The 26,116-nt window shown below is 40.7% G+C and overlaps 1 protein-coding gene across 2 annotated transcripts in view; it reads right to left on the reverse strand.

The window, feature by feature from the left end:
• Window positions 1-14,719, reverse strand: part of LOC126106586 (organic solute transporter alpha-like protein) — a 128,048-nt gene extending 113,329 nt beyond the window's left edge. For both annotated transcript variants that reach the window (XR_007523373.1, XM_049912931.1), the window contains exon 1: window positions 14,459-14,719. Coding sequence is in view for 1 of the 2 variants with exons in the window: in XM_049912931.1 (XP_049768888.1) it covers window positions 14,459-14,606 (148 nt within the window). In the remaining variant the exon portion in view is untranslated. The remainder of the gene's footprint in view (window positions 1-14,458) is intronic.
• Between the last annotated feature and the right edge of the window lie 11,397 nt (window positions 14,720-26,116).

Here is a 26,116-nt window from a genome sequence, read left to right on the forward strand (position 1 = left end):
TATTATTAAAATAATTATCTGGCACCATGTTGTAGGTTGTCAGCTGTTTGTTCTATTATAGAGTTGATTCCTCAGGAAAAAATAAACTTTTAAAGGTGTAGAAAAAATTGTGGCTGTTAAACTCTGTTTGTTCATTCAACAATTTTTCGGAATATTTTTCTTTGTGTAGCGTTATTTCTAACTGTTCCAGTAGATTAAGTTTTTTACTGTTGAGTTCTGTGTGAAGTACAGCTAGGCTGTTGTGGATGTCGTCAAGTCTGTGTTTATGAATATACATGTGGTTAGCTATTGTAGATTTTTCAAAATGGTTTAGTCGAAAGGCGTCGGTGTGTTCTTTATACCGTGTGTGGAAGATTCTTCCAGTTTCTCCTATGTAAAATGCAGGGCAATTGTTACATTGTAATTTACATATTCCACTGTGTTGTGTTATTGGCTTGTTTGTGTTCACTGTGTGAGGTAAGTGGTATCCAAGTTTGCTATTTGTGGAGAAAAACTGGAAGAACCTTCCACACACGGATTGAAGAACACACCGACGCCTTTCGACTAAACCATTTTGAAAAATCCACAATAGCTAACCACATGCATATTCATAAACACAGACTTGACGACATCCACAACAGCCTAGCTCTACTTCACACAGAACCCAACAGTAAAAAACTTAATCTACTAGAGCAGCTAGAAATAATGCTACACAAAGAAAGATATTCCGAAAACTTGTTGAATGAACAAACAGAGTTTAAAAGCCACAATTATTTCTACACTTTGCTGTTTGTGGAGAAAAACTGGAAGAACCTTCCACACACGGATTGAAGAACACACCGACGCCTTTCGACTAAACCATTTTGAAAAATCCACAATAGCTAACCACATGCATATTCATAAACACAGACTTGACGACATCCACAACAGCCTAGCTCTACTTCACACAGAACCCAACAGTAAAAAACTTAATCTACTAGAGCAGCTAGAAATAATGCTACACAAAGAAAGATATTCCGAAAACTTGTTGAATGAACAAACAGAGTTTAACAGCCACAATTATTTCTACACCTTTAAAAGTTTATTTTTTCCTGAGGAATCAAATCTATAATAGTACAAACACCTGACAACCTACAACATGGTGCCAGATAATTATTATTATAATATCTGTATGCTAATAATACTATATCATATTATCTTCTGTGAAACAAGAAAATCGATTATATTTAGAAGTAGAACATCTGTATGAACGACAATCCCTTGCATGTTTACGTTCTGCTACTACAATGTGCGAAAAAAGTGTGTGACTATGTATATATCACATTATGTACTGCAAAATTAAAGATGTATATTGTGTATACCAACTGCACAACAGAAGCAGACATCATACAATGTTAAACTGTAAGTTATTTTCATATTATTAACGCTGTTAAACTTATATCTACAATATAACATGTTGTAACACAAAAATGTAATATCAACAGGCAAACAACTAAAAAACCTGATGTAAATCACTAAAAAGCACCGGAAGATGAGCCTCCAGGGCTCGAAATGCATAGTGCAATAAATAAACGCAACTTGTGACTGAAGGCGGTTTGTTCTTCATTTTACGAAAGTAAAACAGTCGCGGACGAAACACTGAAAAACAATGGATAAAATTAAGTCAATATGTTGACTGCCGTTTGTGAACATTTGTGAAGTGACTATTGGTGTAAAGATTCAAGAAAGTTGAAGTTTTGTGTACGAAATGCTTTGACTATTGAGAAGAAAGACGGTGCACTGCTAGTTGTTTTATCAGAACTGCAGCAGTAGCAGCTCTGCATTACGGGAGTATTGCCGACAGAAACAGCTGTGAAGAGGCTCCGTGTCAATAAATGGACTCAAGAATGTGATCAAGAAATTTGAAGAAACAGGTGAATTAATCGGTTCAGCCGGGAGAGTCAGGCAGTCCAGTCACATGCCAGTTTTTGATGGAGTTGCTGAAGCCGACCGTGCAGCATGTAAGGTTTGGAGGTCAGAACAACAACTGCGTAAGCTGTAAATAACTTTGGTTTAATGTTGCAATCTTATCACAGAAATACATGCATTTACCCAGTTTACAATCTGACAATCTTATGACAGTTGTCAAACGAACACATACCGTCCTCAGAAACTGAAATAATCCTAAACCCCACAATGGTAAATTTTAACTAGAAGTTTACTAGAAGCATTAAAGAAAACCACAACAAGGCCAAAAGAAAAATATGTAAGCTTGCCATTTGTAGGAAAACTGTCATATAAAATAGCAAACCTGTTCCAAGGAACAGATATCAGAATCAGCTACTATACAAATAACAAAATAAAGGACAAAGCTATCCATAACATTAAAAATAATACCAAACCGTACAATCAATCAGGAATATACAAACTTAACTGCAACTCATGTCAAAAACATACATAGCCCAAACAGGGAGAAACTTCAACACACGGTTTCGAGAACACATGGATGCTCTTCGTTTAAAAAACTTAAATAAATCCACATTTGCCCAACATGTAGCAGAAGAAGAACATCAAGTAACAGACATATCCCATAAAAGTTCTCCACCTAGCCAACAAAGGAAAAAGAATGAACCTCCTAGCAGAAATCTAAATTTATTCACATAAACATGCATCCCCTTCTGACATACTTAACAACCAAACAGAGTAATCAAACCGAATTTTTCTGAAAAAATTCCACACTCTATTTATCAAACCACTTACTAAGCACAATCAAGAAATAACATAATTTAATATACACCCAACAAATACATGTAATAAGATACAACATAAAAATCTTAATTCTGTATTTGTTATATTGTAAATGAATGAATTACTGCTTTGTATAAATGTGTTATGTTAGTTTATTATCTTCAATACTGACTAAGTAACCACCCCCCCCCCAAAAAAACGAAATTGTATACATCGTACTTAATATACTTCTATCACCCAAGTCAATGTTTAGTAAGCAGTAGCTTATCTAGAACCTCAAAACTTTCGTAAAATATAACTCTGTCCATAGATGAACTGCTTGTATGTCAACAAAAACTGTCAGTCGACAACATGGCGGATAACGCAGTGCGCCTGTGTAAAATACGTGACAAAAAGTGTTTGTGTTGTTACAAAAAGAAGAAAAGCCAAGAAAAAACAAGGAGAGGAGAATGTAAGCAAAATGAATAGCTGATAGTGTGTAACTTTAAACTCGCGAAATTGAAGTAAATGATTGGAATCGTTGCTTTTGCACAGGCCAGCTGCAGCATTCAAACTGCTGTCGATATTGTACCACTGTAGAAACTGAAGATACATGTAATTTGCCAGCTGGGTGCCAGATGGGTGCAAACCCGGAAATGCATATTGGCATAAAGAAAACGCATTAAAAAGGTGGCTGGTCGCTGTATTTTTATAGTAAAATTATTCTTACGACTACGTCATGGTGTTGGCCAGTACTACGATAAATCATCCGATTCCAGTTCAAAGTTCGGTACTATCTAGGATGACAATCAAGTCTACGGAGGATGGTTAGTTTTGTGACAAGTTGAGCAAAAGATTAGCAAGGGTCGCTCGAGTTTACAGTAGATGCAAGCTGGTGAACCAACAAGTTTACGCCACAGCTCGTGGTATTTGCCTTAGCTGCAGTGAGCTGTCCTCTGCATGGCTGCTCTCATCCACTGAAATTCCTATAGAAACTAAATAAGCCTTTGCTGATTTATCCAGCAGAAACTCTCCCATGTTTCTCGTTATGTGAGAAAACATGTACTCATCCCTAGCCTTGAAATATGGAGATATGGACACGCACAGGTGTAGCAGCATGCGTATTAAAATGCCCTCTCAGTCCTCGCAAGGACACTTAACTAACTGGCTGGTTCGTTTCTCCACAGTGGGAGCTTCAGCTAATATCTAGCTGAATGTAAGCCACAGTGAACGGAGTGTTCATTCAAATTTCTCCTTTGCGTCGTACAGAGCGTTGTTGTTGTTGTTGTTGTGGTCTTCAGTCCTGAGACTGGTTTGATGCAGCTCTCCATGCTACTCAATCCTGTGCAAGCTTCTTCATCTCCCAGTACCTACTACAGCCTACATCCTCCTGAATCTGCTTAGTTTATTCATCTCTTGGTCTCCCTCTACGATTTTTACCCTCCACGCTGCCCTCCAGTACTAAATTGGTGATCCCTTGATGCCTCAGAACATGTCCTACCAACCGATCCCATCTTCTGGTCAAGTTGTGCCACAAACTCCTCTTCTCCTCAATTCTCATTAGTTATGTGATCTACCCATCTAATCTTCAGCATTCTTCTGTAGCACCACATTTCGAAAGCTTCTATTCACTTCTTGTCTAAATTATTTATCGTCCATGTTTCACTTCCATTCATGGCCACACTCCACAGAAATACTTTCAGAAACGACTTCCTGACACTTAAATCTATACTCGATGTTAACAAAACTTTTCTTCTTCAGAAACGCTTTCCTTGTCATTGCCAGTCTACATTTGATATCCTCTGTACTTCGACCATCATCAGTTATTTTGCTCCCCAAATAGCAAAACTCCTTCACTATTGTAAGTGTCTCATTTCCTAATCTAATTCCCTCAGCATCACCCGACTTAATTCGATTACATTCCTTAATCCTCGTTTTGCTTTTGTTGACGTTCATCTTATACCCTCCTTTCAAGACACTGTCCATTCCGTTCAACTGCTCTTCCAAGTCCTTTGCTGTCTCTGACAGAATTACAATGTCATCGGCGAATCTCAAAGTTTTTGTTTCTTCTCCATCGATTTTAATGCCTACTCCGAACTTTTCTTTTGTTTCCTTTACTGCTTGCTCAATATACAGATTGAATAGCATCGGGGAGAGGCTACAACCCTGTCTCCCTCCCTTCCCAACCACTGCTTCCCTTTCATGTCCCTCGACTCTTATAACTGCCATCTGGTTTCTGTGCAAATTGTAAATAGCCTTTCGCTCCCTGTATTTTACCCCTACCACCTTCAAAATTTGAAAGAGAGTGTTCCAGTCAACATTTTCAAAAGCTTTCTCTAAGTCTACAAATGCTAGAAACGTAGGTTTGCCTTTCCTTAATCTTTCTTCTAAGACAAGTCGTAGGGTCAATATTGCCATCTTCCCCGAGGTCGGATTCTACCAGTTTTTCCATTCTTCTGTAAAGAATTCGCGTTAGTATTTTGCAGCTGTGACTTATTAAACTGATAGTTCGGTAATTTTCACATCTGTCAACACTTGCTTTCTTTGGGATTGGAATTATTATATTCTTCTTGAAATCTGAGGGTATTTCGCATGTCTCATACATTTTGCTCACCAGATGGTAGAGTTATGTCAGGACTGGCTCTCCCAAGGGCGTCAGTAGTTGCAATGGAATGTTGTCTACTCCTGGTACCTTGTTTCGACTCAGGTCTTTCAGTGCTTTGTCAAACTCTTCACGCAGTATCATATCTCCCATTTCATCTTCATGTACATCCTCTTCCATTTCCATAATATTGTCCTCAAGAACATCGCTCCTGTATAGACCCTCTACATACTCCTTCCACAATTCTTCTTTCCCTTCCTTGCTTAGAACTGGGTTTCCATCTGAGCTCTTGATATTCAAGCAAGTGGTTCTCTTTTCTCCAAAGGTCTCTTTAATTTTCCTGTACGCAGTATCTATCTTACCCCTCGTGAGATAAGCCTCTACATCCTTACATTTGTCCTCTAGCCATCCCTGCTTAGTCATTTTGCACATCCTGTCGATCTCATTTTTGAGACGTTTGTATTCCTTTTTGCCTGTTTCATTTACCGCATTTTTGTATTTTCTCCTTTCATCAGTTAAATGCAGTATCTCTTCTGTTACCCAAGAATTTCTACTAGCCCTCGTCTTTTTACCTACTTGATCCTCTGCTGCCTTCTTCTTCTACCAAACTACCCGGATTTAAACGCAATCTAGAATCTGTGGGACATGGATGAGGCTTCGTTTCAGTGGGATCAGATTGTAAATTTTCACTATCAGCAAGTATGGGCTGTCGAGAGTTGCACGAAATTGTGCTATTATGTCATCAACAATTATTTTCTGTCAACGTTGAGGCCGGTATTGTTGTTGAATATTTGTTAGGACCTCATGTTCCTCCAACCAGCTTTAGTGGAGAAACTTCCCATGCTTCCTCAAAGAATACTCTATCTGTACTACTAAAATATGTGCCTTGTGGATTGCTAAAAAAAAAATGTAATTCATGTACGACGGAGCCCCTACTCATGTCAGTGTTAATGTACCTAGGCATCTTAATAATCGATTCGTTGACAGATGGATAGATCAATTCTTTGGCATGCACGCTATCCGGACGTAAAGCCCTAGATTTTATTTGTGGGGGAATTTGAAAGGTGTACAGAACCCCTGCACAAGACCTACAGTGTCATCGTATCGGTATTGAGGAATGCTGTGAAACAATGCGCAATTATCCAGGGATACATCAGTGCATCAGGGAAACAGTGTGATGGGGGGTTGATACTTGTATCCTTGCTAACAGCGGCTATTTCGAACATTTCAGTTAGGGAAGTGATTCATACTGTGCTGATACGTTTTTCTTCTGTGTGTCTACCATGAGAATGATAGAAGAGTTGCGGAACTGAGCTGAAAAATGTAAACAAAACGTTTCTAGACTCATGTCCATATAACATATTTTCTTCCTCTACATCTGAGGAATGCTTTCTGAGAGTTTGGCCATACGTTTTTGTTACACCCTGTACAATCACAAGTCTTTGTACAAGGCATGGTGGAGGGTACATCATACCTAATTATCGATTTTACTTCCTTTTTCATTCACGTACTAAGTGAAGGAAAACATGAGAACCTGCCGTATCCGTACTTTGTACAGCGTGTGCAGGTGCTATCAGCTGCTGAATTTTCCTGCAAGGGTACACTTATGCAAATAGTTCATGCAGCAATGTGTCAACACGAACTTCCAGCATGCTGCAATAGTTGCAAGTCAGCAACTTCTGTTAATCAGTACAATGAAAAACCAGCCAAAGTTGCAAATTTCCCTTTTTTGTTTACTTGATGAATAGTTTCAGACCGGGATCCATTTTCAAATCATGCACATAGTCAAAATGCTACTTTTAAAAATACGAAAGCCATGTGAAAAATTTATGCATATTATAAAGTGCAAAGTTGCAGAGAATACAGTTATCTGGATGCACTGTTCATTTGCACTTCGTAATACGTCTATATTTTTGACATGGTTATTGCAAATTTATAAATACCACTTTGGCTATATGCACGATTTGAAAATGCATCCTGGTCTGAAACTAGCCATCAAGTACATAAGAAAGGGAAATTTAGACTTTGGCTGATTTTTCGTTGTAATGTGTCAACACTCGGTTTCGTACAGTTGTGTTGTTCACTTGTAAGGCTTCGTTTCAATGGGAGCAGATAGTAAATTTTCAAGATCACCAAGTATGGCCTGTCGAGAATCCACTGTCAAGAATCCTCATTATTGCGTTATCACGTCATCAACAAAGATTTTCTTTCAAGGTTTGGGCTGGGATTGTTGCTGACTGTTTGTTAGTACCTCAGGCTAAACTGGGAAACTTTTTCCAATGCAGTTTCTCTCAATTCACACAACAAGTTTTCAAGACTATGTCACTTTCTTTCAAAGGACGCCCTTTAATCCTCCAAGCATTTTTGGTCTACTTTTATATGGACAATTGCCGATTTGTTTTGTTCTGATCCTAGTACAGTGTGTGTTGATGTAATGATACCGTTTCTGAAATCGATCCATGTTTTCTGTCATGGCTACTTGATAATAACTGCAACAATGTGAGAACACTGCAACAATACTCTAGAGATAGAAGCACCAGCGACCTGTATGCTATTTTCTTTACCAGTGCACTGCATTTTACCAGACCCTTTCCGATAAATCTAAGTCTTTTCCTTGCCTTCCCTAACACTGATTTCACGTGAGCATCTCACTACATAGCGCTTCCTAGCATTATCCCTAAATACTTTTTTTTTATTTGTGGTAAGTTCCTATGGGACCAAATTGCTGAGGTCATCGGTCCCTAGGTCTACAAACTACTTAATCTATCTGAAACTAAGTTATGCTAAGGACAATACACACACCTATGCCCGAGGGAGGACTCGAATCTGCGTGGCAAGGCACCTCGGATCGCGCGGCTACACCGCACGGCCCTAAATGCTTGCACGAAGAGTTACACTCAAGATTTTTACTGATAATTTAGTAATCCAATACTACGTAGTTATTTCTCTTTGTTATAGACATTACCTCGCACTGATTTTCATTTACCTGCAACCACAACTGAACGACAAACGAAACAGAGGCTCATTGATTACTTTACGGCGGTAAACGACCGTAGCCACGAAAAATTCTGTCTAAAGCACGTGATTTGCAATACCGCCAACCAAGTCATCAAGCATATCAGATCAGCATCTACTGGACAAGATGGCATCACATTCTAAATGATGAAGCTTATTATTGACCCACTACTTCCCACTATAACAGATATCTTCAACCACTTCTTACCCACAAGTGTTTTTTTTTTTTTAATGGTTCACATGGCTCTGAGCACTAAGGGACTTAACATCTGAGGTCATCAGTCCCCTAGAACTTAGAACTACTTAAACCTAACTAACCTAAGGACATCACACACATCCATGCCCGAGGCAGGATTCGAACCTGCGACGTAGCGGTCGCGCGGTTCCGGAATGAAGCGCCTAGAACCGCTCGGCCACACCGGCCGGCCAAGTGTTTTACCTGAGGCCTGGAAACAGGGACTAGTTAAACCAGCACCTAAAAAGGATGTTGTCAAGACATTACCGACATTACCGACCTATACGCTTTCTTCCGGTGCCGTCCAGTGCCTTAGAATATGTAGTCCATGACCAGCTAGGAAACCACCTAACTAAGAAAAACTTACCAGGCGAATACCAGTCAAGTTTCCGCAATCATCTCAGGACAACATCTGCGTTAATGACGGTAACAGATGACCTGAAGCTTGCAGTAGACGCACAAGAGGCGCCTATCACGTGTTTGTTAAACTTCAACGAACCCTATGACCTGTCCACTTTGACGCTTTACTTGCCGGGCTTAGCAGCCTAAATTTCTCGCCAAGTGCAGTGCAATGGGTTCGCTCATACCTGCAATGCGTCATGTCCGGTACCATAAAGTCGGAATGGAGGGACGTAGTATCTGACTCCCCGCATCTTTCTTTGTACGTCAGTGTTGTGTCATGACTTCCAATTGTATCTAAGTGCGAAACCAATAAACTGAGGATTACTATCAAGAATCTCAATACCTACCTCCGTGCACTATCAAAATGGGCGTAGGATACAGGGCTAAAGCTCAACCTATCCAAAACCTAAGTGGTACTGGTTGGTCACTCTAGGATCATTAGTCCTAAATATCAAGAACCACTACCATCCTTAACCCTAAAGGAGATGGATATCAACTTCTCTCCTTTAGCAAAGAGTCTAGGAGTGATAATAGACGAGAATCTAAAATGGACTGGGCTCGTAATTGCTATGTGTAAGATGGCATCAGCATCTCTCCGTGACCTAAAATAAAAAAACAACCTTGTACAAACGCTTATACTTCCAATTACTGATTACAGCGGTGTTATCCTGGAATGCCTTTCTCAGGATATCTCATGGCGTCTGGAGCTGGTTGTGAATGCCGGTGTTTGGTATATCTGCGATATCCGATTCTTTGATCATATTTCACCATCGTATGTACAGCTATCCTGGATGCATGCAGATAAGTTCAGAGATTTCCATACCATCCGTCTTCTTTACTGTCACGTCAACGTTTGCTGTCTCTCATATCGCTCAGTAGTGTCGTCCAGATATTCTGGTGCCACAGCAACGTCCGCAACGCGCATAGATACCACAGACACTTAAAAACGTCTCGCTGCTATCCACAACGACGAATGGGAGAGGCTGAAGAAGACACACCCTCTCTCCCTCCCTCCCTCTCTCTCTCTCTCTCACCATAGCAGCGCCCTCACACGGAGATCGATATAGAGCCGAGCAGGGAAGCGCTCTGCCCAAGTTCGTGACTTCAGCGGAAGCAGTCAACAGCATAGATTAGGATTAAAGCGTTGATCAAATCTCACACGGAAATGCACTTTTATAAATGTTGAACATTGTACTTCAAGACAACGGTTTGTTCATTAGTGCATCAAGTGATACTTTAACAGTCAGTGACAATTGTAAATTATGAAGCAGTCCTGTGGCAAAGGCTTGTTAAGCAAAACTTTTTATTCATTCATATAATAAAGCGAAGTGGTATTTCATATGCTGTAGTTTAATGAGCCATTCCCCAGAGCAAAGACCCCGCAGTTATAGCCAGACGATTGTAGTTTCGCCTGGTCATAAAACTCTTCTCGACCTTAACGCTATTGTCTCAACAAAACGGCAGGAACAACCGTTCCTATCGTAGCAAAATCCTTTCTGTCGCACTCCATCATTCAGCCACTCACTCGAAGTCTTTCTCAGTAGCAGAACTCTGGAATATTACGGTATATTGATAATTTTTACTTATGGACCGTGTGACAGCAACTGAATAAAACACAATTTTAGTGCCATACGCGTTTCGCCTTTATTTTCTGCAAGGCATCGTCAGTGGTCTGGAATATGTAGATACGTTAGCTATTTAATTTATATTTTTGTCACTGTGCCTATAGGTTATAAACAGTTCTGGTGGTTGGTATATCCTATTAAGTAGTAATGTTTTGAACTGTAATTACAGGTTGCGTTGACAATTTCTTACATATTACGCTCATGTTGCATTTTTGGTGGTGTTCTTCTTCTTATGAATACCAATTTGCGGTTGTTTTCCCACATAGCACAGCACTATGAACTGAACGCTTGTTTCAATGCATTGTTTTGGTTTCTGTTGCCGACTGTCAAATGTTTTTACCAAAGATTGAATGTTATTGCCAAACTTTCGAGTGTAATTATTGAAGCATCTGTGATGTGTTGGTGTATGCATTTGTGTGTGTGTGTGTGTGTGTGTGTGTGTGTTTTGGTGTGATATAATTTTTTTGTGCTTTGTGTGTATGTGTGTGTTTTGGTGTGATATAATTTTTTTGTGCTGTGTGTGTGTGTGTGTGTGTGTGTGTGTGTGTGTGTGTGTATGGTTTTGTGTGGTATAATTTTTTTTGTGGCGTGTGTGTGTGTGTCCGGATGGTGTGGACACACACACAGCACAAAAAAATTACATCACATCAAAACACACACACACTCACATATACACAAACCCACACACAAATGCATACACGAACACATCACAGATACTTCAATAATTACACTCGAAAGTTTGGCAATAACATTCGATCTTTGGTAAAACATTTGACAGTCGGCAACAGAAACGAAAACATTGCATTGAAACCAGCGTTCAGTTTCTAGTGCTGTGGTATGTGGGGAAAAAACCGCAAATTGGCATTCATAAGAAGAAGAACAGAAGAACAACACCAAAAATGCAACAGGAGCGTAATATGTAAGAAATTGTCAACGCAACCTATAAGTACAGTTCAAAACATTACTACTTAATAGGATATACCAACCACCAGAACTGTTTATAACCTATAGGCACAGTGACAAAAATGTAAATTAAATAGCTAACATACGTACATATTCCAGGCCACTGATGATGCCTTGCAGAAAATAAAGGCGAAACGAGTATGGCACTAAAATTGTGTTTTATTCAGTTGCTGTCAGACGGTCCATAAGTAAAAATTATCAATATACCGTAATATTACTCGCAACTGAGGAAGAGACAACCAAAAAAGTTGAAGAACTCTGGAATAACCACGCGCATTATATTACAGTACTGAATAACTTCTCCAGCTTCAGAAGATACTGACTCATCTACTAAAGCAAGGACAATTACCATTGTCCCTGTGCACTGACGTTACCCTCGTACATCCTTCTGTCCAACCAGATATTCCTCATTTCCCAGCTCGCTATACCAGAGATCATCTATTTTGTACACTTACAAAGTCTTTTTACATCTGCCACTATCATTATTATATTATTATTATTACTATTACCAGTATTAATGGCAGCAGCAACAATAGTACAAGTACTGTCAGTATTGGTTTTATTAGTTTATTGTATTATTTACTCACATTCTCATTATAAACACTCAAATCGTTTGAATAATACAGTATTTGTCAAATTATTTCTTAGGTAAATATGATGTATGAAAGGTACTGCATGTGTGAAACCCTGTTCCGATGTAAGAGAGGGCCTGTTGGCCCTAATCAGATCATTTTAAATAAATAAATAAGTATATAGTAATGCTATTCATAACGTCAAGTGGAAAATTTTTTTCCAAATATTTCTCTGCGTTTCTTTGCTACTGTCAAATGACAATAAAATTTAGTATTGTAGGTAAGCGTAGGAGGTAAAAATCGTAGACGGAGACCGAGAGATGAATACAGTAAGCAGATTCAGAAGGTTGTAAGTTGCAGTAGCTAATCAGAGATGGAAAGGCTTGCACAGGATAGAAGAGCAGAGTTGCATCAAAGTGGTCTTTCGGCTGAAGACCATAACAACGAAGTAGCAGCTGGAAAGATCAGCAGGTACTTGCGGCATAATGAAAGAAACTTAACAACTTTTTCATAATGTGGGGTCACAGTCATAATATATTTCTTTAAAGTCAGTACCGCCATTAGACTGCTGTTTATTTACAGTGTTACATTTAACCTTTCACAATCATGATTTCGGCTTCAAAGTGCCATTATAACACTTAAAACACTTGATAATGGCATTTTGAAGCCGAAATCATGATTGTGAAAGGTTAAATGTAACACTATAAATAAACAACAGTCTAATGGCGGTACTGACGTTAAAGGAATGAAAGAAACTGTTTTCACCAACTTGGGGAAGCTATTTCCGGAAGTAGGCGGAACTTGCGGAAGTCGACTTTCTTGATGGTGTTTCCACCAAAGAACTTAGCTTTTGCAAGCCATTTTCGGAAGTTTATTTCCTAGTGGGCACAGACATTAACTCCGGACCTCGTTAGTAAAGGGAATTTTCTTAAAGAGCCTTCTGCCATATAAATTATTGTAAATGTAAATGTCATGTGACTAAGGCCTCCCGTCGGGTAGACGGTTCGCTGGGTACAATTCTTTCGATTTGACGCCAATTCGGCGACTTGCGCGTCGATGTGGATGAAATGATGACTAGGACAACACACCACCCAGTTCCTGAGCGGAGAAAATCTCCGACCCAGTCGGGAATCGAACCCGGGCACTTAGAATTGACAGTCCCTCGCGCTGACCACGCAGCTACCGGGGGCGGACATATAAATAATTAATGACTGGTCATTTACTTATCACAATCGTGACTTCGACTTTATAGCCGTTCTCAAGTTGAAATGTCCGACCAGCCAAAATGATACACGTTACTTCGGGATGGCGTGTCATTTAAGCAGGCTGGACATTTTTTGGTGCTTCAGCCTGGCTATAAATCATGTACGGGAGAGAAAAGTGGTTAGCAGTTTCCAGTGAACTGGCGGAAATTTCCTTCAAAAAGTTATACCAGGTGATCAAAAAGTCAGTATAAATTTGAAAACTGAATAAATCACGGGATAATGTAGATAGAGAAGTACAAATCGACACACATGACATGGGGTTTCATTAGAACAAAAAAAAAAAAAAAAATACAAACGATCAAAAAATGTCCAACAGATGGCGTGTCATCTGATCAGAATAGCAATAATTGGCATGACAAAGTAAGACAAAGCAAAAATGATGTTTTTTACAGGAAATGCTCAATATGTCCACCATTATTCCTCAACAATAGCTGTAGTTGAGGAATAATGTTGTGAACAGCACTGTAAAGCATGTCCGGAGTGATGGTGAGGCATTGGCGTCGGATGTTGTCTTTCAGCATCCCTTCGCTCGATCACGATACACTTGCGACTTCAGGTAAACCCAAAGCCAATAATCGCACGGACTGAGGTCTGGGGACCTGGGAGGCCAAGCATGACGAAAGTGGCGGCTGAGCACACTATCATCACCAAACGACCCGCGCAAGAGATCTTTCATGCGTCTAGCAATATGGGGTGGAGTGCCATCCTGCATAAACATCATACGTTCCAGCAGGTGTTTATCAGCCAGGCTGGGGATGATGCGGTGTACCTCTCATCCGTCACGGTAGCAGTCACTGACGTTTTGCTGTCCAGCGCCATCTGTCGGACATTTTGTGAACTTTGTTTTTTTTCTTGTTGTTCTAATAAAACCCCATGTCATTCCAAGCATGTGTGTCAATTTTTACCTCCCTATCTACATTATTCCGTGGTTTATTAAGTTTTCAAATTTATACCGACTTTTTGATCACCCGGTGCATAACTTTGGTTTCTCACCAAGGACAGATTATTAAATGAAGGGATCACTTGTGAGCACAGCAAAGTACAAACGAACTTCTTCAGAAACCGATGTGTAACCGGATCACGAGTGTACTCACTGGCGTAGTACTGGTGTGTGGACGGTATCTCCACGTTCGTGCAGTCGGTGACGTTGACGGTGATGAGGTCGACGTCCCTGGTGAAGCTGGCGATGAGCGACTCAATCTCCGTCCTCAGGTCTCCACGCTCGGGTATCGTGTACTGCATTTTGGGTTCCGTCGGTACCGACTCTGTCAGGATATCAGCACACCTCTGCTATCGTTCCTTACCATGGGGAGACCTCACACTGACAGTACGTTTCCCAGTTCGCACCACCAGTACGGATGAATCTATGAGTGACGAATATCCTGGATATGACTGAGCACGGATGGATCTCCAGGAGATTAGTGAGTTCAGAGAGCCAGACTTTGCCACTGAATGGACCGTTGTCTGCAACCAGCAAACGTATTATTCCATTCTCTCTGAGATACTCCTCCAAGCCGTATCATTTCCTACTTTCTGCTTCCAAATAGATCCGCGTGTTGAACCGTTCACTTAATTCACATGTCTTAACGCTCGAAGAATGAGGCAGGGGTCCCAGATATCAGTCTTCTGCTCTGAGTCGTTTCCTTCATTTGGTCGTCCCTGTAACAAGAAGCAAACACCCTAATTTTAGAAGATCATCGATTATTTTGACAAAAAATTTAGTGATCATCAAAGCACTAGCACTAGGTAGTGATACAAGTAACTATGTGCGAAATGTGATGGAAGACGAAAAAGTGAAGACAGTAACCTGCGGGATAAAACGTACTTATAAGCTTAAAAAATCACAGGTCTTATAGAACACGTCAAAAATTCTCATTCCTAATGTAAGTAGGCTGTTTAGGTTTTTATGTTGGTAACGTCATGTAGCGCTCTGTATGAAAGTCACTAGCTGTGCTGTGTGCAGTATGTGGCTGGTTGGCATTGTTGGAATATTTGCCATTGTAGTGTTGGGTAGTTGGCTGTTAACAGCGCGTAGCGTTGCGCAGTTGGAGGTGAGCCGTCAGCAGTGGTGGATGTGGGGAGAGATATGGCAAAATTTTGAGAGTGGACGATCTGGACGTGGCTCCATAAGAAAGAGTAAATTTGTAATATTGGATATCATGAACTGATATATGACTTTGGAACATTATTAAGGTAAATACATTGTTTGTTCTCTATCAAAATCTTTCATTTGCTGACTATGCCTATCAGTAGTCAGTGCCTTCAGTAGTTAGAATCTTTTAATTAGCTGACAGTATTCGCGCTCGTCGTATTGCAATAGTTCGAGTAACGAAGATTTTTGTGAGGTAAGTGATTCATGAAATCAAGTTAATGTTAGTCAGGGCCATTCTTTTATAGGAATTATTGAAAGTCAGATTGCGTTGCGCTAAAAATACATATTGTGTGTCAGTTTAGCGTTGGTCAGAACAAGTAAAGAGAGAAATGTTTGAGTACGTTCAGTTCTGCTCAGCTGTTTGAAAATCAAATAACGTAGAGGTTTTCCAGCACTGTCATTTATAAAATTTTTCAAAGGGGACGTTTCAGTAAAATCGATAAAAACAAACTTTGAGCATCGGATCAGCAATCCGAAAATTTCAGGATATGCACCAAAATGCAAGGCAAATGAATTATCATAAAATTTTGACGTCAAATTCAGTACTTCTGTTAGAACTAAAAAGTTATAAAAGTACCCTACCCAAACTACGAAAGTCAAGAAATGTATAACATTAAGATTGCAAATACGTTTGGATTAAAGGAAACCACTCACCGAAGAAGCAGACGCGTTGAGCAATCGATAGGCCTACACAAAAAGAAAGAAAACCTGCTAGCTTTCGGAGTAATACTTTTTCGAACTAGAGTAAAATAGACACACACACACACACATGCAATTTTTTTTTTTAAGTATGCTTATTCACAACACAGCGCTTCTGCTTTTCGGTGAGTGGTCTCCATTGATCCAGAAATATTTGCATTCCACCAGAACTTTCCTACAACTTCTATAGAAATTTAAGACTGCAGATACACTACCTGATCCAAAATGTCTGGACATCTGTCATTGGAGATCAATATGGGGTGTGCCCACAGTTTATGATGGCTTGATCTATATTTGGCACACTTAGACTGGGGTAGCTGAAGGTCTGTGGAAAAATGGTATCTCATTCTTTCTCAAGAGCCGAAACCTGAGAAGATACTCTTGCTGGACCTAGAGTGGTGGAGCTAAGTCGACGTTGTGAGTAACCCCAACTGTGTTCCATTCGGTTCAGGTTGGGACTCTGGACAGACCAGTCAATTTCAGGATTGTTAAGTGTCAACAAACCACTGCCCCACAAAATGCTGCTTTATGACATGGTGCATTGCATTGCTAATACAAACAGTCATCGTCTCCAGACTATCTATATACGAATCCCGCTCCAGCTACTGCCGGGTCTGGGTGCTGACGAGTCCTCTCCATTTGGCTCGGTCCTCCCACCACTTTTCTTCCTCCACTTGCTGCCAGGTCACACCTCTCCTTTCAACAGATATTCTCACTCCCATTTTCCACCGTGTTCTTGGGCGCCCTCTAGGTCGTTTCCCATCCATCTTTAGTTCTTCCATAATTTTGGGGAGTCTCTGCCCATGCATCCTCTTAACATGCCCATACCATCTTAATCTCTTTCTTTCAATTTCTTCTCTCATACTTTCTTGTTTGAGGTCCTTTCTAATCTCTACATTCCTTACTCTGTCCATTCTTGTTTTTCCCTTAACTGCTCTGAGAAATTTCATTTCCCCTGCTTGCAGTCTGCTCCAGTCCCTTTCTTTCATTGTCCATGTTTCTCCACCATAGGTGACAATAGGGAAGTAATAATTCTTATACATCAGGAGTTTTGCTCTTTCTGAAACTTCATTATTCCAAATCAGATGTTTTATTGTTTGGTAGAAATTGCCTCCCTTCTGTAACCTCCTATTAATTTCGTTAGTTATTCTTCCATCCCTAGATATTTCACTCCCTAAATAAGTGAAGCTTTCTACCACTTTGAGGGGTTCTCCATTCAAGGTAATATTTCCATTGATACCTTTCTCTCTTCCAAATACCATTACTTCACTCTTATCTTTATTTATTCTTAATCCATACCTTTTCATTATTTCCTTCCACGCATCAAGCTGTAACTGTACATCTACCTCTTTATCACCCCATATTACCATATCATCTGCAAAAATCATCTTTTTGTCTTTTTCTTTTACTATATCTTTAACTGCCCTATTCATTCCCTCCATCACAACATTAAAAAGCGCAGGAGATAGAATACTTCCTTGCTTAAGTCCTTGTCTTATTTCGAAGTATTCAGTGTTCCCCAATGGTGTTCTAATTCTACAATTGTGGCCTCTGTACATTGTCTTTATAACATTAATGTATCCATCTTCTATATCTATCTTCTTCAGTTCTTCCCAGAGTCTTTCCCTGTCAACTGAGTCATATGCCTTTTCTATGTCTATAAAAACCATTATCACCCTTTTGTTATACTCCCAACTTTTTTCCATCAGTTGACGGATAGAAAATATCAGGTCGATTGTGCTCCTTCCTTTCCTAAACCCATGCTGTTCTTCACTCAGCTCCTTTTCTATCTTTTCACTTATTCGATTTAGTAAAATTCTTTCAAAAATCTTGGCTGTATGACTCATGAGGGTTATTCCTCTGTAGTTTTTACACAGTCTTTTATTGCCTTTCTTGAAGATGGGAACAATGTCTCCTGTTCTCCAGTCGCCAGGTATTTTACTATTTCTCCACACGCTTGATAGTACTCTATACAGCCACTGCATTCCCACTGGACCTGCTGCTCTTATCATGTCCACTGATACTTCATCAGGTCCTGGGGCTTTCCCCCCATTCATCTTCTTCACAGCTTTTTCCATTTCTTCCTGTGTAATTTGTCCTAATTCTGCTTCCCAACTTCTCTCAATTTCTCCATTATTTGTTGTTTCCTCATGTACCTGGTCCTCAGCGTTTAACAGCTTCTTAAAATGTTCTTTTCAGAGATCTTTTATATTCCCTGAATCTTCAATAATGGTACCGTCCTCTGTTTCCATCTTTACTGGTACTTCAGAAGCCTTCCTTTTATTTTTCATCATTTTATAGAACATTTTCTTATTGCTCTTCACATCTTCTTCAAGTTTTTTTGTAAACTCTTCCCATGCCTTTTTCTTTGCTGTTTCCACTATTTCTTTGCACTTCTTCTTTTCCTCTATATATCTTTTATGGTCTTCGTCATTTTTAGTTTTCCACCATTTTCTCCATGCTCCATTTTTTCTTCTAACTGTTTGTATTGTGGTATCATCCCACCAACTTGTCTGTCTTATTTTTTCCTTTCCAGATGTTCTGCCACATACTTTTTGTGCTGCTTCGACTAAAGTGTCTTTGAATAAGCTCCATTCTTTTTCTACATCGCAGAAAACTTCTTTTGGAAATTTTTGTGTTATTAATTCTCTGTACTTCTCAGCACATTCACTCTCCTTCAATTTCCAATCCCGTATCCTCGTCACTTTCTTCTGTTTTCTATTTTTCACACACTGATTCATTTTCCATTGTCCCATCAGTAATCTATGGTCTCCATCAGAACTCACACTTGGAATTACCTTCACATTTGTTACTTTCTCTCCCCATTCCCTATCTACTAGAATATAATCAATTACACTCTTCGTTCTTCCATCCCAACTGTATCTGGTGATAACATGACTTTCTCTCTTCATAAACCAGCTGTTTGCTATTTTCATTCCATTTCTCTGGCACAAATCCAGGAGTCTTTCCCCTTCTTCATTTCTACCTCCATATCCAAAACATCCCAATACTTGCTCAAATCCCTTTCTGTCTTTGCCTACCTGTGCATTAAAATCTCCCATCACTATATTAGCACTCTCTATATGGTTTTCTAACACATTTTCAAAGTCCATCTTCTCTTCTTCGCTACATCCCACTTGGGGTGCATAAATCTGGATTACTTTTAGTGTTTCTTTTTGGAATCTCAGGTTTAAGATTATGATCCTGTCTGATATATATCTCACATTTTCAATACAGCTTTGTACATTCTTATTCACCATCACCGCCACACCATTTCTTCCAGACCTGTTATTCCCACTCCAGTACAGTTTTCCTCCTCCTCTCAAATTCTTCTCACCTTTTCCCTTCCACTTTGTTTCGCTTAATCCCAATATATCTAACTTCCTCTCTGTCAGTACATCTGTCATTTCTTCCATTTTTCCATTGAGGGTTAATATATTAAGGGTGCCAATATTTAGGTTATTTTTTAGTCCAGTTGGTTTCTTCTTCTTGTACTGATGAGTAACATCAGGTCTCAGGTCATTTGCACCAGTACTTGAAGAAGCAGTGGGGTCAAATCCTGAGTGGTTCGTTCCGAGGCTCGTCTGTGTTTTGAAAGCAATATATGAACACTTTCCTACTGGCTTGCTAGGCCTAACGCAAGGAAGGATTTTCTGTTGGGGTTGTCTCCCTTAGCCTTTGGAGTTTCTCCTCCACCACAAGGCAGTGGTTCCCTTCTCATTTAATCCCCAGACTCTCTGTTGTAAACAATGTTGTAAAAGTATATTGATATCCTGATACATTTAAGCGCAATAAAGAGACTGCACACCAGCAACTAAAAACACACCCACACCGTAATTTCACCTCCTCCAAATTTCTTTGTTGGTAGGTTACTTTCTACAGGCATTTCCCAAACCCAAACGCTTACTCCAGATTGCCACAAGGTCTAGCATGACTCATCGCTCCAGATCACTCGTTCCCAATCATCCACTGTCCAGTACCGTCGACGGCTGCTATGGCCGAGCGGTTCTAGGCGCTTCAGTCCGGAACCGCGAGACTGCTACGGTCGCAAGTTCGAATCCTGCCTCGGGCATGGATGTGTGTGATATTCTTAGGTTAGTTAGGTTTAAGTAGTTCTAAGTCTAGGGGACTGATGACCTCAGATGTTAAGTTCCATAGTGCCCAGAGCCATTTGAACTATCCAGTACCGTCACTCTTCACACCACCTCAAGTGTCACTTAGCACTGTCTCCAGAAATGCGTGGCTCATGAGGAGCTGCGCGGCCATTGCACACAATCCCTTCGCACAGTCATTGTGCTTGCTGAACTTCCAGTAATATTTCGGAACTCACAACTGAATCCTCCTGCTGATTTCATGCGATTTTTTCACAACATTGCTCCACAATGCTCAGCATTGCCTGTCCGTCAATACATGAGCTGTGCCCAGTCTCGTTTTACCTGCGGTTGTTCCTTGACGTTACCACTTCACATTTACATCACCAAAGACAACCTGGGCAGCTTATAAGTGTTCAAATGTCCCTGATGGATTTGTTACCCGTGTGACATCCAATGATTAGCCCTCATTCAAAGTCACTGAAATCTCTTGACCAACCAGTCTGCTGTTACTGCGTCTCTACTGATAACAGTGTACTATCCGTCTCCTTTTATAGTGGCTGGACTGCCTGTAGTGGCATCTGTTGGTCACTTTCACTTTACACAATGGTGTCCAGTTACACACATCAAAAAAAGTTTTCCATCACCCCAGTTCCCAGAACTCCTGAAGACAGACGTTGACTGTGGATATTGTATCACAGACACAGTCCCTTTGACTGTTCAGAGATGTCACTAAACCCATCCAAAGATGTAAACAACCATGCATGGGCAGCGCCTATTAGACGGAGGGGGTGCGACAGCCGATCAGTTCCAGTCATTCCACCAGGAAGGAGGTACATGGCTCGTGTTGTCTGTAGTTCAATTATGCCTAGACGGTCACTACTGCAGTTCGATTGAGTCCCCATTGTTATTTTGTACCAGGTAGGGCTCTCAACATGGGAAGTGTCCAGGCGTCTTGAAGTGAACCAAAGCGATGCTGTTGGGACATCGAGGAGATACAGAGAGACAGGAACTGTTCGATGACATGCCTCGTCGGAGAGGTGTTTGGAGGCAACCCGATCAGGCTGAACGCCTTAGACACAGTGTTCAACGAGTGCAGCAAGGTCGAGGTTCCCTGATGTTTTAGTTGGCACTGTGTGGGGACGACGTAAGCTGCTGGTGGTCATGGAAGACGCCTTAACGGCTGTAAGATACGTGAATGCCATCATCCGACCGATAGTGCAACCATATGGGCAGCGTATTGCTGAGGCATTCGTCTTGATGGACGACAATTCGCGCCCCCATTGTGCACATCTTGTGAAAGACTTGCTTCAGGATAACGACACCGGTCAGTTACAGTGGCCAGCATGTTCTACAGACATGAACCCTATCGAACATGCCTGGGACAGATTGAAAAGGGCTGTTTATGGACGACGTGTCCCACCAAGCATTGTGAGGTATCTACGCCGAATCGCCGTTGTGGAGTGGGACAATTTGGACCAACAGTGCTCTGATGAACTTGTGGACAGTATGCCACGACGAACAGAGGCATGCATCAATGCAAGAGGACATGCTACTGGGTATTAGAGGTACCGGTGTGTACAGCAGTCTGGACCACCGGCTCTGAAGATCTCTCTGTATGGTGGTACAACATGCAATGTGTGATTTTCACGAGCAGTGAAAAGGGCGGAAATGATGTTTATCTTGATCTCAATTCCAATTATCTGTACAGGTTCCGGAACTCTCGGAACCGAGGTGAGGCAAAAGTTTTTTTGATGTGTGTATTTTTGAGATAAGAATCTTAACTGGAATGCCTACACACTATAATCAATAAAGCTCCTTAATTCACCATCATTTGCATACTGCCATATGTGATTAAAACAAAATATAGGTGAGTGCGAACAGGACTCTCGCACCGAGGATTCTATGCAAAATTAATTATAATTGAAGATAATTCATCGGTCCCCGAAACCAAGAATGTCGACGATTCTTACCTACTATCGATATCGATGCTGACAAGTGCTTGACATAAATGGCCGTATCTTTTTGAGTGCACTGACGTCCACGCTTGAATTTTGTACACCACTAAGAGACCATAAACTTTGATATGTGAGATGATGTTGAACGTCACACGTCTACCCGTTCCCGAGAGATAGGGGTCTTAACAAACGGACTGTCGGATAGCATGAGAAAAAAATATTTGTTTCGAGTGATACAAATAAAAATTAACAATTGTTTATTTACTTTTACTGTAAAACTTCACTTCTTGCAGAATTTCGTGATTGTAGGTCAATGGGAAGTACCCTATAGGTTTTGATGAGTGATATAGCGCGTGTCAGAATATGTGATGTAAATGGCCTTATCTTTTGATTGCATTGACGTAGAAGCTTAACTCTTTTACATCTGCAAGAGACTGTAGACCTTGGTGTGTCACATACGTTTCATTTAGATACCTCCCTTTCCTCAGAAAAAGGGGTCTATGGACACGCAGGCAGTCAGACGGGCAGACGGACAATAAAGCGATACTATGAAACGCGTCCGTTCTTAGTAATCGAGGTCAGGAACGCTAAAACTGAAGGAACTATTTCATTATACATATTCCATTTACTAATCATCTGTGGTGCCATTTTTTGAGAAACTCCACTCACAGGGATGGTATTCTCAACACAGGACAGTAAAATAATAGCTATATCTTCTACGACATCTTGCAAAGATTTCAGCTATAAACTAGCCATTCTCAATGCACTATCATTTTTGACCAATGCATACACCAGTAGTATTCAATGAACTGTGGATGAAGCCCGACCAACAGGCATTACATGCATTGATCAAAAATGATAGTGCATTGAGAATGGTTAGTTTCTAACTGAAATCTAGAACTGCCAATAAAATTTAAAAAGTACGACTGATAGCCGAAATCTATTATTTACAAGTCAACATAACAGTCGCTGCGTGCAACAGCCTCTGAATGGAGCGTTTCCTGATCTTGCACAGACTTCGTCAAAAAACTTGCTATTTGTGGATGTAAAAGAGTTAAGCTTCTACGTCAATGCAATCAAAAGATACAGCTGTTTACACCACTGTTTCACAAAACTAGGTATGGCCCTTGACTTACAGGGCATTTCACAGTGGCGTCCGAGGGCCATACACCTGGAAAAATACTAACAATTTTCATAAAGTTTACAGGGCTCTAATTAAAAAAACTTAAACTCTTAGTAGGGTGAAAACTGTAGGAGTGTTTCCTGCTGAACATTTTGATATACAATTTATTACATTATTTTTTATGCTGACTTTATTACAGTTTTTTTTTATAAGTATAGGTAAATTACATTTTATATGCTGGTCTATACTCGGAATCTCTTCATTGAGCAACTGTCTTAGTTAGATGCTTGAAACTTTAGGTACCTATAAACAACATGTCTATCTACAAAGTAGACTACAGTAATGTCATTTCAGGTACAAGTTTTTACTGTAGAAGTGTTTTTATTTCATTGGAAATTTAGAAATTTGTGGTAAGTTCCTATGGGACCAAACTGCTGAGGTCTTCGACCCCTAGGCTTACACACTACTTAATCTAACTTAAGCTAACTTAATCTAAGGACAACACACACCCATGCCCGAGGGAGGACTCGAACCTCCGACGGGGGAGCCGTGCGAACCATGGCAAGGCGCCTCGACCGCGTGGCTACCTTGCGTGGCCTTATATTTGATAATCAAAATTACTGTTAGTTTTTGTAAGTAATCAGTATGTATTTAGTACGTTAGTGTCTGTAGTCAGCTTTCTTCCAGACATGCCCAAACACTTCAGTCCTGTAATTCAAATAAATTTTTTCGTGCATAAAATAAACGTGCCAGAAAATTTAATTCTTGAGAAACCCGATTCAAAGTTATATTTCTCCTATGAACCATCTCTGTTGTTTGTAATACACTCCAGTTGTATAGCCTTGTTGGTTTACATTTTTGTCATCTTCTCTCTTCATTTCTTGTTACTCCGGGGTCTATAGTTGCCTCAAGAACCCTCTGTTTTTCTTTGGCCACTCTCATGGAACCAACTGCCAACAGTGACTACCTCATATTAAACCTAGAATATTATCCTAGCAGCTCTAAGACTTCACACCTACTAAGTGCCCCACAGTAAAACAAATTACAGGCATACTAACTTTCGACAATGACAAAATAGTAGCAACTCCAACTACAGAAAAGTGTCACACACAGTAATTGGCTGCAAGCGGGCATTGATTTTAATCAATGGCCCAAAATTCGAACCCAGGTCTCCTGCTTACTCGACAGAAGCACTGACCAACTGCATCATCCAGACACAGTGGTCATTGCAACAGCACGGAATACCCGTATTACACCTCCTGTCAATCCCAAATTCATAACTTAGCCAGACACTACTAATGCATTGCCTTCGCCCATTATCACCATTTCACCGCTTCCTATAAGAGTTGGAGACTAGTGTGCTTCTGCACTGACGAGATCATTGGCCGTTCACTCCTTAATTACATATATGTATATGTGATGTCCGAAAGCACAGACACCACGTACACATATACACTGAAGCGACAAAGACACTCGCACAGGCATGCGTTTTCAAATACAGTTATATGTAAACAGGAAGAATACGGCGCTGCGGTCGGCAGCGCCTATATAAGACAACAAGTGTCTGGCGCAGTTGTTAGATCGGTTACTTCTGCTACAATGGCAGGTTATCAAGATTTATGTGAGTTTGAACGTAGCGCACGAGTGATGGGACAGAGCATTTCCGAGGTAGCGATGGAGTGGGGATTTTCCCGTACGACCATTTCACGAGTGTACCATGAATATCAGGAATCCGGTAAAACATCAAATCTCCGACATCGCTGCAGCCGGAAAAGACCCTGCAAGAACGGGACCAACGACGTCTGAAGAGAATCGTTGGACATGACAGAAGTGCAACCCTTCCGCAAACATTGCTGCAGATTTTAATGCTGGGCCATCAATAAGTGTCAGTATGCGGGCCATTAAACGAAACACATCGATATGGGCTTTCGGAGCGGTAGGGCCTCTCGTATACCCTTCATGACTGCATGACACAAAGCTTTACACCTAGCTTTGGCCCGTGAACACCGACGTTGGACTGTTGATGGCTGGAAACATGTTGCCTGGTCGGACGAGTCTCGTTCCAAATTGTATCGAGCGGTTGGGCGTCTGTATCCGTGGACCCTGCTTGTCACCATGGGACGTTTCAAGCTGGTGGAGGTTCTGTAATGGAGTGGGGCGTGTGCAGATGGAGTGATATGGGACCCCTGACACGTAGATACGACTGTGACAGGTCACATGTTCGTAAGCATCCTGCCTGATCACGTGCGTCCATTCATGTCCTTTGTGCATTCCGACGGACTTGAACAAGCGATGAGAAGCAGTCCAAAGAAATCTGCAAATAGGTTGTCTCAAGAAACGTCTATCAATAGAGAAACGGTGAGCAAGATAACTTGTTTGCCTATAAATTTAAGCTATCGCAAAGATGATTTTCAAATTCGTCTGGCGCTCTGAGACACCATAATTCTACCGGCCGCGCTGACCGAGCCTTTCTAGGCGCTTCAGTCCGGAATCGCGTTGCTGCTACGGTCGCAGGTTCGAATCCTGCCTCGGGCATGGATGTGTGTGATGGGCTTAGGTTATTTAAGTGTAAGTAGTTCTACGTTTAGGGGACTGATGATCTCAAATTGTAAGGGTACGGTACCCTAACGTAGTATCGATTATGCACTATGCAGAGATCATACATGGTTTAAGCAAAGACTGTAGTGCAGTCAACAATGTACGAGTGGGTAAGCAGTAGTCGAGTGTTG

The sequence above is a fragment of the Schistocerca cancellata genome, chromosome 10 (genome assembly GCF_023864275.1).
Source record: "Schistocerca cancellata isolate TAMUIC-IGC-003103 chromosome 10, iqSchCanc2.1, whole genome shotgun sequence".
Classification (NCBI taxonomy): domain Eukaryota; kingdom Metazoa; phylum Arthropoda; class Insecta; order Orthoptera; family Acrididae; genus Schistocerca; species Schistocerca cancellata.